The following is a 13,937-nucleotide window of genomic DNA, read 5'->3' as shown; positions in this document are numbered from 1 at the left end:
AGCCCCAGATTGGATCCTGGCTGAGCAGAGCTGGGAAATGCCCACCTGGCGCTGCCCACCTGGTGCTGCCCGGCCCAGATCCAGCCCTGCTGGCAGCACGCTCAGGCCAAGCAAGGCTGGCTGGTGCTGCCCAGGTGGGACACAGGGGCTCACCCCACTCCATCCCCATCCCACCTCCGTGCCGGGGGGAAGGCAGCAGGGTGGAAGCAGCTCCGGGGGTGCAGGAGGGCAGGGGGAGCCAGGAAGGACCTGCAGGGAAGGGGGGTCCAGGAGGGAAGGGGGTGCCCCCAGGGTGGGGTGACTCAGGAAGCCTTTCCCTATCAGATTCTCAGCAAGCCTTTCCCTATCAGATGCTCAGGAACAGAAATGCGGCCTTTGCAGGCACTCCCTTATCTCTGCTGGGGTTTCTGGGGTGGCCACAGAGCTCTGGCTCTGACTCATCCCCAGTTTCGGGAGCCTGGCTCTCATCCCTGTCCCTGCCTTTGTCTGGTGTCTGTTCAGCCCCAAGGCAGGATGGAAATGGGACGGGGCACCCACAGCTCATCCCCAGAGGGGCTGGAGTGGGGAATGGCCCTGCAAATAAAGTCCCAAGTGCTGCTCATCCCTGTGGGAGGACAGGGCTGGCTCCTGGCTGGGCCAGGGAGGGGAATTCCTACAGGAACAGTCACCCAGGGGTTGGGAAAGTGGCAGCACGCTGAAAACCTGATGGAGACATGCTGGAAAAGCCTGGGGAGAGGAGGCTGTGTCCCATGAGGCAATCCCCTCCCACTCATGGGCTGCCTCAGGAGCCGGTGCCCACGTGCCAGGGAGGCATTGCTCCATCTGCATTGCAACCTCCCTCCCACGGCCCCTTTTCCCACGGCAGGGATTGCACACCTGCTCTGCAGCACCTGCCAGGCCCCGGCCCTGCCAGCAGCACCAGCAGGGAAAGGTGAACCTCGCTCTTCCCAGGCAGGAGGATCCATCCCAATCCCACACCCAGCCCCATCCCACACCCAGTCTCATCCTACATCCATCCCGATCCTGCATCCATCCCCATCCTGCATCCAGCCCCCATCCCACATCCATCTTGATCCCACATCGAGCCCCTTCCCACCTCCATTTCCATCCCACATCCATCCCAATCCATCCCCACCCTCACCCATCCCCATCCCACCCCTCCATCCCTCACCGTGCCCGTGCCCGGCGGTGCCAGGGGGTGCTGCTGGGTGCCCTGTGCACAGTAGGGCTCCTGGTACACGGGGGACAGCATCTCTGCCCTGGGGTGCTGGGGGATGAGGCGGCAGAGGCTCCTCTCGCGCTCCTGCTCCTGGCCGGGCACCCCGTGCCCGCTGCCCCTGCCCCGGCGGGTCCTGGCGCTGCTCCCCCTGCGCAGCCCCTGCCTGGGCAGCGCCGGGCTGGGCCAGCTGGGCACGGCCAGGCTCTGCAAGGACAGTGCGGGGCTGCAGCTGCCTCTGCTGGGCTGGGAATGCACCGGGACATCGCTCCGGGCTCAGGGATCGCCTGTGTCCTGCCCTGGGCCCTGTCCCACAGCCCTGCCATCCCTGGGATGGGATTCCTGCCCCACAGCCCTGCCATCCCTGGCGTGGGATTGGGAATGGGATTCCTGCCCCACAGCCCTGCCATCCCTGGCGTGGGATTGGGAATGGGATTCCTGCCCCACAGCCCTGCCATCCCTGCGGTGGGATTGGGAATGGGATTCCTGCCCCACAGCCCTGCCATCCCTGGCGTGGGATTGGGAATGGGATTCCTGCCCCACAGCCCTGCCATCCCTGGCGTGGGATTGGGAATGGGATTCCTGCCCCACAGCCCTGCCATCCCTGCGGTGGGATTGGGAATGGGATTCCTGCCCCACAGCCCTGCCATCCCTGGCGTGGGATTGGGAATGGGATTCCTGCCCCACAGCCCTGCCATCCCTGCGGTGGGATTGGGAATGGGATTCCTGCCCCACAGCCCTGCCATCCCTGGCGTGGGATTGGGAATGGGATTCCTGCCCCACAGCCCTGCCATCCCTGGGATGGGATTCCTGCCCCACAGCCCTGCCATCCCTGCGGTGGGATTGGGAATGGGATTCGTGCCCCACAGCCCTGCCATCCCTGCGGTGGGATTGGGAATGGGATTCCTGCCCCACAGCCCTGCCATCCCTGCGGTGGGATTGGGAATGGGATTCCTGCCCCACAGCCCTGCCATCCCTGCGGTGGGATTGGGAATGGGATTCCTGCCCCACAGCCCTGCCATCCCTGCGGTGGGATTGGGAATGGGATTCGTGCCCCACAGCCCTGCCATCCCTGCGGTGGGATTGGGAATGGGATTCGTGCCCCACAGCCCTGCCATCCCTGCGGTGGGATTCCTGCCCTGGGATGGGATTCCTGCCCTGGCCATCACCTTCCCCCCCCTGAAGCTTTTGTTTTGGGGTTTCACAGCCTTGGAACCTCCTGTTTGCCCTTTTGTGATTTTTCTGTAATCCCCAAAAGCTCTAGTGCAGGGCAGAGGACTGGGATGGGACGGGGACTGGAACTGAAACTGGGATAGGATTGGAGCTGGGACTGGGATGGGAATGGGACTGGGACTGGAATGGCACTGGAAATGGGACTGGGATGGGACTGGGACTGGAATGGGACTAGAACTGGGACTGGGACTGGAATGGGACTAGAACTGGGACTGGGACTGGGATCTCTCAGCATCCCCAGGGGCACCCCAGGTTGGGTTTGGGGCTCACTCACGTGCAGAGGCTGGGAGTAGCCGGGGGACAGCGGCTCCTGGAGCAGGCGTCCCTCGGGGCCCAGCGGGAAGGAGGGGCCGTCGGGCAGGGAGCCGCTGCTCTGGGTCAGCGCGGTCAGCGCGGTCACTCTGCCCCCGGACGCCCAGGAGCTGCTCTGGCCATCGGAGCTCAGGGATCCCCTCACACTGCTGGGGAACTGCAGGGGACAAGGACAAGGACAGACCTGGGGAACTGCAGGGGACAAGGACAGACCTGGGGACACAGCCCTGGGGACACAGCTCTTGGGGACACAGCCCTGGGGACAAGGACAGCCCTGGGGACAAGGACAGACCTGGGGACAAGGACAGACCTGGGGACACAGCCCAGGCAGGAAAAACAGAATATCCCCACTTGGAAGGGACCCGCAAGGATGAAGAAGCCCAAAACCCATCCCTGTCCTTGTGCCAGTCACAGGCCATGTCCACCTCTGGTTGTGAAGGAATTCAATGTCATTTTTGCCCTGTATAATGCCCTGTATTCATAATTTAAATAATTGAAAATAATATAAAATAAATATTTTATAATAATATAAAATAAGTAATAAAAATAATAAAATGAAAATAAAAATAAAAATAAAAATAAAATAAATGAAATTAATAATAAAATAAATGAAAATAATAAAATGAAAATAATAATAACAGAATAAATGAAAATAATAATAAAATAAATAAATAATAAAATAATTAAAATTAACTAAATGAAAATAAAAATAAAATAAATGAAAATAATGATAAAAATAATAATTTAAATACTCCCCAGGGATCAGCAGCTTGCTGGCAGCTTGGAGCAGAGCCTGCCAGGTCACCAGAGTGTCACACAGGTGAGTTCCCACCCCAAACTGCAGCATCCCGTACCTGGCTGGCCTGTGGCAGCCTTGAGCCCACCGAGAAGCTCTCGGAGCCCGAGAGGGAGGAGTCGGCGTTTCGGAACTGGGCGGTGTTCAGGCAGTAGAGCCACTCCTGGTAGTCCTGGTAGCTGGCACAGGTCACCCGGATGGAGTTTATCAGTCGGCCTGGAAAACATCCCCACGCTGCTGATTCCTCCCTCAAAAATCCCTGAAAAACATCCCCACTGCTGATCCTGGGCTGGACCCTCAAAAATCCCCGAAAAACATCCCCACGCTGCTGATTCCCCCCTCAAAAACCCCCCTGCTCCATCCTGCCCTGCATTCCACAGGGTCTGGAGGTGCCGGGAACGCTCTGCCCTCCTGGCAGGACACAGAGCATCCCAAATTTCCCTGGCTGCCCCGCAGGAGGGTGGGCACAGCCCCGAGCCCCCCGTGGCTGTGCCAGCCTGCACTTCCCAGTGAGGTTCCCTCACCTCCTGCACATCCCAATGAGATTCCTGCACATCCCTTTGAGGTACCTGCTGTCCCCCCACCCCATGCCGGACACCCACCTTCGATCAGGAAGGAGCTTTTGTCGTTCTCCTCAAACAGCACCTGGATGGCGTTGAGGGGCAGCTCTCCCTGCAGAGACAGAGACAGGGCCAGGGCTGGGATCATGGCTGGGGTCAGGGAGCCAGCAGAGCTCCTGGCCGTGCCAGGGGGCACAGCTCTGGGGCACCTGGGCAGCCAAACTCTGCTCCCACAGGGGCAATTCCAGTGAGGTTCCCGCCTCCTGCACATCCCAGTGGGATTCCTGCCTCCTCCTGCACAACCCAGCAGGATTCATGCTGTCTCCTGCATATCTCAATGGGATTAACTGACCCTAACCCTCCTGGACATCCCAGTGAGATTCCTGCACATCCCAGCGGGATTCCTGCTGCCTCCCGGTGCTGAGCCACCCTCTGGATAAATTCCCACCTCCTCTGGATAAATTCCCACCTCGGGGATCTCACCAACATCCCACAGATCGCCCCAGCATCTCCCCCTCGCTGTTTCCCACCTCTCCCAGGGCCGTTTCCCATCGGAGCCCTGGGGTGAGCCCCATGGCAGCCCTTTCGCTGCCCCAGAGCCGTGCGGGGCAGCTCCTGCGGGGGCTGTGGATTTACAGAGCAGAGCTGCGGGCAGGGGAAGCTCCCGTGCCCCGGCACGCCTCTGGAAAAGCAGGTTCCCGTCCCAGGCCGGTGAATCAGCGCCGTGGGAAGGGAGCATCCCTGGCAAGGGAACGGGGGCAGGTTTAGGGTTTCAAAAGAGGTGAGCTCATGGGAGAGCCCGGCCCCGGCCCCTTTGCGGGGTGCCCCGTTCCCAGGAGATGCAAACGGCACTTTCCCAAAATCAGGCTGTGCCTGGGGCGAGTCCCAGCTGCTGGAAAACGCCATCCCGAGCTGCTCTGGGATGGGGAGAGCTCTGCCTGCTCCTGGCCCTGCTCTCCTGAGGGATGCTCTCCCCAGGGATCACAATAGAAATGCTCTGCAGGATGTGGAAAACGCCGTCCAGAGCTGCTCTGGGATGGGCAGGGCTCTGCCTGCCCCTGGCCCTTCCTAGGGACGACAATCGGAGCGTTCTGCAGGACGTGGGGCAGGGCCCTGGGGGGTTCGCGGGTTCACGGTGCATTTCACAGCCCTGCAGCCCTGCAGCCCTGCAGGGCTGTTTGTGCCCGGGGTTCCCGGTGCATTTCACAGCCCTGCAGGGCTGTTTGTGCCCGGGGGCTCACTGTGCATTTCACAGCCCTGCAGGGCTGTTTGTGCCCGGCTCGGTGACTCAGGGATGCAGCAGAGCAGCAGCTCCAGGGTCACAGACAGGCCACTGCTCCTTCTGGCGCATTTGTTCCAGCACAGGAGGAGCAGAGAGCTCTGGGTGAGCCATCAAACGGTGCTGCAGATCACAGGATCACGGGGAGGGAAGGGAAGGGCAGAGAGGCCCTGCAGCACCAGCCATTAACCAGCACAGCCCTGCTCGCGCTCTGCCGTGTCCCCAAGGGCCACCGGGGATGGCACTGGGTGAGTTCAGGGCCATTCTGACTGCTCAGAGCCTCTGCCTGCCTGTGCTGGGGATTCAGCACTGCTGCCACGGGCAGGCACAGCACAGAGCTGCTCTGGCATCCCTGGGATGCTCCCTGTCCCTGCTGTCCCTTCTGCTCCTGCAGAGGGAGAACGGTGCCAGCGCTGCACCAGCAGCAGCCTCCCTTCCCTTCCCTTCCCTGCCCTCCCTTCCCTCCCCTGCCCTTCCCTTCCCTCCCCTGCCCTCCCTGCCCTCCCCTGCCCTCCCTGCCCTCCTGTGCCCTCCTGTGCCCTTCCTGCCCTCCTGTGCCCTTCCCCACAGCCCCAGCTCTGCTGCCAGGCTGCGCCCAGCTCCAAAGTGGCACAGAGATGGGGGAAAAGCCCCCTGTGCCAGCTGCTGTCTGCAGCAGCTCCCTGCCAGCCCAGCCTCCTCCTCCTCCTCCTCCTGCTCCCTTGGCAGCAGCTCCTTGCCCCGGGCTGCTGGAGCAGAGCAGGGTGTTTCCCATGGGAGGGGATCCTGCCCCAGCCCAGCTGGCTCGGGAGGGGTGCCAGGAGCTCGGGAGGGCCGTGGGGAGCAGCAGGGCGCTCCGAGGGCAGCTCACCTTGAAGCACAGGCCGCCGGGCTCCTCGGACACGATCACCAGCGTGGAGGGGTACAGCACCAGCAGCCGCTCGTGCTGCTCCTGGGGAGGCACAAAGGGACAGGGCTAGAGCTCTGGGACAGCCAGGCTCAGAGCTGAGAGCCCTGGGCTCTGTTATCCTGACTGCAGCCGGGGCAAGGCTCTGGGAACAGCTGAGCTGAGCTGAGCTGGGAAACGAATTTGGGAAGGGCCAGGCTGCTTCTCTGTGCTCAGAGATGGATTTGGGAAGGGCCAGGCTGATTCCCTGTGTGGGAATTGGATTTGGGAAAGGCCAGGCTGCTTCTGTCTATGGGAAGTGGATTGGGAAGAGCCAGGCTGCTTCCCTGTGCTGGGAGATGGAGCCTGCACCAGTGATTCCATCCATGGATCCCTCCATCTATCCCTCAATCCCTCCATCCATCCATCCATCCATCCATCCATCCATCCATCCATCCATCATCCATCCATCCATCCATCCATCCATCCATCCATCCATCCATCAATCCATCCATCATCCATCCATCCATCCATCCATCCCCCATCCATCCATCCATCCATCATCCATCCATCCATCCATCCATCCATCCATCATCCATCCATCCATCCATCCATCCATCCATCCATCCACCCATCCATCATCCATCCATCCCCCATCCATCCATCCATCCATCCATCCATCGATCCATCCATCATCCATCCATCCCCCATCCATCCATCCATCCATCCATCCCCCATCCATCATCCATCCATCCCCCATCCATCCATCCATCCATCCATCATCCATCCATCCATCCATCCATCCCCCATCCATCCATCCATCCATCCATCCATCATCCATCCATCCCCCATCCATCCATCCATCCATCCCCCATCCATCCATCCATCCATCCACCCCTGTGTCCATCCCTCCCCGGAGCCGTGTCCTACCTGGAAGGGCAGGTGCTGCAGCTTCACCTTGGACAGGCAGAGGATTTCTCCCAGGGATTCCCGCTGGGTTCCCCTCCAGTCCTGCACGGGCAGGTTCTGCACGGACCAGCGCAGCTCCTCCTTGTCCCCGGGGCCCTGGGGACAGACACACGGAGCCCCCCTGCCCTCAGCCAGCCCTGCCCTGCCTGGGGGCCCCTTTTTGGGGTGGCAGGAGCAGGAGAGGGCAGGTAAATCTGGGCAGGAGGCAGTTTTGCAGCTGGGAGCGGATTGGCACCCTCCACAGCCAGCATCCCTGGGAACGCCTTTCCAAGGGGATATTTGTGTTTGACATGGGGAGGGCATTAAAGCACCCTCAGAGATGGGAGGGACAATTCCTCTCTAAGCTTCAGCCTCCTCCTGCTGATGTTTTGCAAGCTCTGGGTGGTTGCACAAGCACCAAAAGCACGAGAGCTTCCCTGAGGCTGACTCAAGCTGTGACCCCATGGAGGTTGTGCTGCTGGTGGCACCCGTGGTGGCAGCTCTTCCCCCCAGCACAGTGCCTCTCAGACCCCTCCTGCCAGCTCCTTTTGCACCCTTAATTCCCCAGGAAAGCCCCCAAAGGGAATCCCCCCCAGTGTCCCAGCTGTGGGACATGGGACACCCACCTGGGACAGCAGGGGCAGGGCCAGGCTCCCTCCACAGAGCTGGATCTGCTTCTCCAGGTGGTACAGCCACTGCTTCAGCTCGGCCTTGGACTGGCAGAACACCACCAGGGGGTTCAGCAGGGGCCCTGGGGGCGGGAGAGCCGGGCTGAGCAGAGCAGAGCTGGGCAGGGACGGCAGCACCATCGGGAGCAGCTGGCGCAGCTGGCACAGCTGGCACAGCGCCCAGCCCTCCTGGGTGTGGGGACACCAGGGCTCTGCTGCCACCCCTCCAGCCCCCATGGCACAGCTGGCACAGCTGGCACACTGGGAGATGGAGCCTGCACCAGTCACTCCATCCATGGCTCCCTCATCCATCCATCCATAGATTCTGTCCATCCATCCATCCATCCATCCATCCATGGATCCATCCATGGATCCATCCATCATCCATCCATCCATCCATCCATGGATCCCCATCCATCCATCCGTCCATGGATCCCCATCCATCCATCCATGGGTCCCCATCCCTCCATCCCTCCATCCCCAGCAGCCTGTGGGACGGCTCTGTGTGGGCAGGGACTGTCCCAGGTGCTGCTCTCCTGTGTCATCTCCCAGTGTCACGCTGGCTCTCCAGATGTGGAACACCAGCGCCTTTCTGGCACTGCTGGTTTATTCATTGCCTCCTGAACCCAGCCCGTGCCAGCCCAGCTGAGGATGACTCCGGACATCCCTGGGAGGCAGGGACAGCCCTGCAGTTGCTGATTTGAGTTTGCAGCTCTCGCTGGTCCCGGGGCACGAGCACAGCTCCCACACCTGCGCTGCTGCTCGGGGCAATAACCACCCCGGCAGGGTGCAGCGTGGATGTTGTGATTAATAATTCACCTCCGAGCCCGTATCCAGCCCTGCCTGCTGCAGGCTCACAGGGATCTGCCTCTGTGGGACCTGCAGGTGCCCAGATAAGCCCGGATAAACGGGGGGGACTTTGCCCTTCTCTGGTATCTTTAGTGCCCCAGTTCCTGCATTATTTACAAACAAGGTTTCACCGAGCCTTTGAAGTGTGTCTGGCTTGCAGGAAGTGCAGGGTGAGCAGAGCTGAGCTGGGAATGGGGGCACCGAGTGACTCCAAACCCATGACAGCAATTTGGTGTGGAGCCTTTGCTGCCCATCCACGTGGCTCTGGAGCTCTGGGGCTCTCCTGTTTCCTCCTCCCTTGCTTTCCCTGTTTCCTCCTCCCTTGCTTTCCCTGTTTCCTCCTCCCTTGGTTTCCCTGCTGATGCTGCTCTCGGGGCATTCCCTGGGCATCCAGCTCCTCACACCAATTATAAATGCAAATTAAAGCCAGCAGGAATCCCTGTGCCAGGGCATGACCCTCGGGCACCCCCGGGCACACCCCCAGGGCATCGCCCATTGCCACATCCAAAAAAGGGTCCAGGAGGAGAGAAAATGAGGAAAAGAACTGCAGGACACGCCTGGCACTGCTGCAGTGGGTGCCCAGACCCAGCCCTGTCCCCCTCTTTGGGTTCCCTGAGCCCAGTAGCCCCCCAGACCCACCTGAGATGTGCAAAGCGTGGTCCTGCAGCCCCCCAGACCCACCTGAGATGTGCAGAACATGTTCCTGCTGCTCCATAGACCCACCTGAGATGTGCAGAGCGTGGTCCTGCAGCCCCGGGCTCTGCTCAGCCCCCAGCTCCTGCACCTGCAGCTCCTTCAGAGGCAGCAGCTCCTGGGGAAGGAGGGCAGGGGTTACCTGGGGCTCCATCCTGCAGCACGCTGAGGAACACCCGAATATCCCACAGGGTTTTTCTCTCTCCATTCCAAACCTCAGCAAAGGAGGTTTGGCTGCCCGGCTCCCCCAGCGTGGCCACAGAGCCCAGCTGGCCCAGGTGAGCCCTACCTGGTAGGTGAGGCCATTGGGATCCGAGGACTGGAAGTACAGGTGGGACTGGAAGAGCTCCAGGAAGCAGCTGTGGACCTCCTGCACAAGGGACACCTTGGGGTTAGCTCAGGAAACCTCTGGAGTTATCTCAGGAAACCTCTGGAGTTATCTCAGGACACCTTTGGGGTATCTCAGGACACGTTGGGTTAGCTCAGGACACCTTTGGGGTTATTCAGGACACATTTGGGGCCATCTCAGGACACCTCCCAGCCTCCCTCTGCATCCCAAGCACGGAAAATCTTCTCCAAGGGTCCCACCTGTGCTGATGGAAGTGCCCCAGGTTCCATCAGCACAGATGTGGCAGTGCCCAGAGCAGCCCAGGGAATTCTCCAGGCTCCCATTTCCCACAATTTCCCCTCCCTCCCCAGTTTCTCCCCCATCCCCAGGCACAGCAAGCCCCACAAAGAGGCGCCTCAGCCTCACCTGGCAGTGCTGGAACTTCAGCTTGACCTTGGAGTAATAAATCATTCTGCCCAAATCCCTGACCACCACTTTCCTCCGGCCCCTCTTGAACAGGCTGGGGAGCCTCTGGTCCAGGTTCTCCTTCTGGCTCTCCTGCTTCTGGAGGATCTGTGCCGAGGGAAGAGCAGGTCAGGGCTGCTGCGAGGGGCATTCCCAGCACATCTTCCCAGCAGGATTCCTGGGACAGGGGCCCAGCATGGGCTGTTTGTTGTTGGGTCTCCTTGCCAACGTGCTGGGGGCCTGTGAGGAGATCCTGACCTAAAGCTGGGGCTCCTGGGCTGCAAAAGAGGAGGGCACGGGCACATTTCACTCCCAGGGCCTGGCTGAATGGGGGTTGCTGTTTTTAGGACAGGAGTTAACCCTTTCCTGCTGAAATCCTGCCTCCAGCTTCCCAGCTATGGGACAGAATTTAGGGAACAGTAAAAGTCTCACTGGGGCAGCTCAGAGTAGGAAAAACGGTGTTTGTGTCACAAATGCCGGGCAAAGAAAAATGGTGTTTGGTCACAAATGCAGGGCAAAGAAAAATGGAATTTGTGTCACAAATGCAGAGCAAAGAGCAGCTGGTCATGGGTGCAGCAATAACAAAACACAGGATAAGGGCACCGGCAGCACCTGGGAGTGGGGAGAGGGTGAAGTGATAAAATCGTGGGCACGGAGATAAGGAGCAGCACAAGCCACAGCTGCTGCTGCTGCTGCTGGGGACGGGGCAGCCGAATTTCCCAGGAATGAACAAGGCTGAGAGGAAAAAGCAGTGTGGGAGCTGGGAATGCAGCAGCACAGTGGGAAAGAGCTTCCAGAGGAGGGAGAGGCAGGGCCTGCACAGCTCCTGGTGTGGCAAGGAGCAAATGGGACATTTCCATTTCCCTCACCCAGCAGGCCTGGCAGGGGTGGCAGTGAGAGCCTGAGGGGATGGAGGTGATGACAGAGCACAGGAGCTGTGGAAAATCGGGGTCAGAGCTCTGAAATCTGCCCCAAACCCACGGGGATGCCTCAGCCGAAGGGGCCCGGCGCTGTCCCTCCCTCCGGGACCCTCCCCAGCCCCGTCCCGGCCATTCCCGTTATCCCGGCGATCCCGCGCTCCCGGATCCTCCCCAGCCCGCTGCCCTGACATGTTCCACCCCATCCTACAACAGGTAGAACCAGTTACTCATTAACTGCTCCGGCCCCCGTGAATCAGCAGCAGCACAGGAAGAGCTCAGCCGGCAGCAGGAGCCCCGGGGCTGCTGCTCCATGGGAAAAACACAAAATGAGCGGCTCAAAACACCAAAATGAGCGGCTCAAAACACCAAAGGAGCAGCCCCTGGGGCACTGGGAGCTCTGGGATCAGGGCAGGGGCTGCTGGGGGTGCCAGGAGGTGCAGGGATGTCACCTGTCCCTGTCCCAGGTGGGCAGCAGCGGCGATGCCATCTCCTGTGAGGGTGCCCTGTGCTGGCAGCTCCGCTCCGAGCCGGCCCTGCAGCTGCTGCTGCTGCAGCCAGAAATGCAGCAGGGAGAGGGGCAGAGCCCGGGCACCCTCCAGGGCACACAGGGAGCTCGTGGCCGAGCCCAGGGTTGGCATCCCCGTGCCCCAGGTGAGGGTCAAGGACGATTTCCATCCCACACTCCCTGGGCTCCCAGATGGGCATCGCCCAGTGACCTCTGCCAGCATCCCTTCCCCAGCACCCACTGCCTCTGACGGCTCATCCTGCCTCCCCAGGGGAGAATCCAGGGTGGTTTTTGCTGCCTGATCCCTCCGGATCCAGCTGATTCCCACAGGGAGCCTTCCCCGCAATTCCCTCTGCCTGGCACTGCGGCCGTGCCTCAGTTTCCCCTTCCCCACATCCCAAACGCTCCCAAAACTCCTCCCACACCCCCGGCCCACCCAGCAGGACCCACGGAGCCCTCGGGGGCTGCTGGCTCCCCCTGTGCCTTCCCCAGCAGGGCTGGGAACGGGGCCATGAGGCCACAAGGCTGGGCCGTGCCCGGGGCAGCCCTGCCCTTCCTGATTCCCTTCCCAGGCTCCTGCTAATCCGCTCCTGCTCCGTGGGAATGAATCATCCCACCTGCCAAAGCTCGCTCAGCTTCTGCCTTCCCTCCCAACCTTCTCCCTTCCCTCCCAGGCGACCCAGGAACAAAAGATCCCTCAGGAAAGGTGTGGGGGAGATGTCCCCATGTCCCCACGTCCCTGCAGCACCCCTGGCTGAGCCAGGTCCCCTCCACACCTGCACAGAGGCGCTCATCCCTTCCCAGGGGTCCCAATGGAACAGAGCTGCTGCTGCAGCCCCCAGACCCAAACCCAGCGTCCCTCCCGAATTCTGTGCTTGTGGAAGGTGGGGATGAACCCCTGGAGGTGCTGGGCATTCTTGCCTTGGCTGGGATGTACTGCAGGATTTTGTCCGTGCTCGTGTCCCGCTCCTGGCCTCCGTCGAGCCCAAAGAAGCTGGGCAGCTTTTTCTTGCCATTTTGTCTACAGGGAAAAAGGGGAAAAAAACCTTAAACACACATGGAAACGCAGGTCCAGGCTGAGGCATGGTGAATCCTGCCCTGAAATAAGGAAGCCGGCACACCAAGCATGCAATGTGTCACGGGCTTTCGAGTCATCCCAGGGATGACAAAGCCTGGGAGAGCTGAAAAGGGACTTTGCCACAGTTGTTGAGCTTTTTTCTTCTCTGCTTTTTCACGGGTCTTGGCTCAGCCAGATCTCTGGCTGGGACTTCCTCAGATTGCAGCAGAGACCCAGGACAATCCCCACGGGCGTGGGAAGCTGGGAGTCAGTGGGACAGGAGGGGCTCTGGGGCTTGGGAGCTCCACACAGGGCCCTGGAGCGAGACCCCCAAATACCCCAATGGATCCCCTCTCTTTTACCCCAAATTCCCTGAGGGATCCCCTCTCTATTACCCCACAGGAGCTCCTCAGGCCCCTCCAGGTTTTTCCCTGATTTCCGGCAGCACAGGGGACAGTTCAGGGTCTCCTTTCCATTAGAAACCCCCCAGCCCGGCAGAGTTTGGGGGTTTTTGGCACAGCCCTGACCCTGAACCCAACCCAGACAGGTTCATGAGGAATCCCCTGGTTCCCTGCAGGGTTCCTTTCCAGCTCTGGCCGTGCTGATGGGAGCAGTGGGAAGCTGGGAAGCTGCAGAGCATTCCCTGCCTGTGCCTATTTTGGGACAGCCACGGCACCTGAGTGTGGCCACCCAAATCCCCAAAGGGTTTCGCAGACGTTTTCTGCACCCAAATCCCCAGAGGATTTCACAGACATTTTCTGCTGCTCCCCCTTTGGGTTCACCAACACAAATCCTACAGCGGGTGCTGGGATTTGGGGCTTTCTCCCTAAAGCCCGAGCAGCGGGAATGTTGTTTTCTCACAAGTGTGAATAAGAGCTCTCCCAAGTGAAAACAGAGGAATATCGGGTGAATAACAGCACTCCCAAGTGAAAACAAGGGAATATCGGGTGTTCCGCAGCCTGTCCCGCCGGGGGAAGCTCAATTGCCCAAACAGAAATGAACCCAGCGGCGCTTGCCCCGTGAATTCCACCCCGGGCACTCGGGGCGAGCCGATCCCGGCTCTGGCAGTGCCCGGCACCCCCAAACCCACCGGGAATAGGAAATGCCCGCCGGGGAGATCCCGCAGGAGATCCCACAGCCCAGAGCCGGCTGGGGTTACTCACTCCTTTTTCAGCGAGGGTTTCCTTCGGAAGGAGCTCCTGAAGCCGCCGGGAGCCTGCGGGACACAGGCGATGTTCCCCAT

The 13,937-nt window shown here is 60.5% G+C and overlaps 1 protein-coding gene across 1 annotated transcript in view; it reads right to left on the bottom strand.

Annotated features, from left to right (window-relative positions):
- PLEKHN1 (pleckstrin homology domain containing N1) overlaps window positions 1-13,937 on the bottom strand; it is a 16,080-nt gene extending 2,143 nt beyond the window's left edge. The window contains exons 1-12 of the mRNA XM_054291865.1: window positions 13,858-13,937; window positions 12,559-12,658; window positions 10,174-10,320; window positions 9,709-9,789; window positions 9,450-9,537; window positions 7,836-7,960; window positions 7,192-7,326; window positions 6,247-6,327; window positions 4,160-4,229; window positions 3,616-3,773; window positions 2,724-2,918; window positions 1,172-1,423 (exon numbers count right to left, since the gene is read on the bottom strand). Coding sequence (XP_054147840.1) covers window positions 1,172-1,423; window positions 2,724-2,918; window positions 3,616-3,773; window positions 4,160-4,229; window positions 6,247-6,327; window positions 7,192-7,326; window positions 7,836-7,960; window positions 9,450-9,537; window positions 9,709-9,789; window positions 10,174-10,320; window positions 12,559-12,658; window positions 13,858-13,937 — 1,512 coding nt within the window. The remainder of the gene's footprint in view (window positions 1-1,171; window positions 1,424-2,723; window positions 2,919-3,615; window positions 3,774-4,159; window positions 4,230-6,246; window positions 6,328-7,191; window positions 7,327-7,835; window positions 7,961-9,449; window positions 9,538-9,708; window positions 9,790-10,173; window positions 10,321-12,558; window positions 12,659-13,857) is intronic.

Source organism: Melozone crissalis, unplaced genomic scaffold (assembly GCF_028551555.1).
Source record: "Melozone crissalis strain CALT ecotype California unplaced genomic scaffold, PUWL_Pcris_2 ptg000107l_1, whole genome shotgun sequence".
Classification (NCBI taxonomy): Eukaryota; Metazoa; Chordata; class Aves; order Passeriformes; family Passerellidae; genus Melozone; species Melozone crissalis.
The sequence above is the reverse complement of the archived record's forward strand: the minus strand, read 5'-3'. Positions and strand labels throughout refer to the sequence as shown.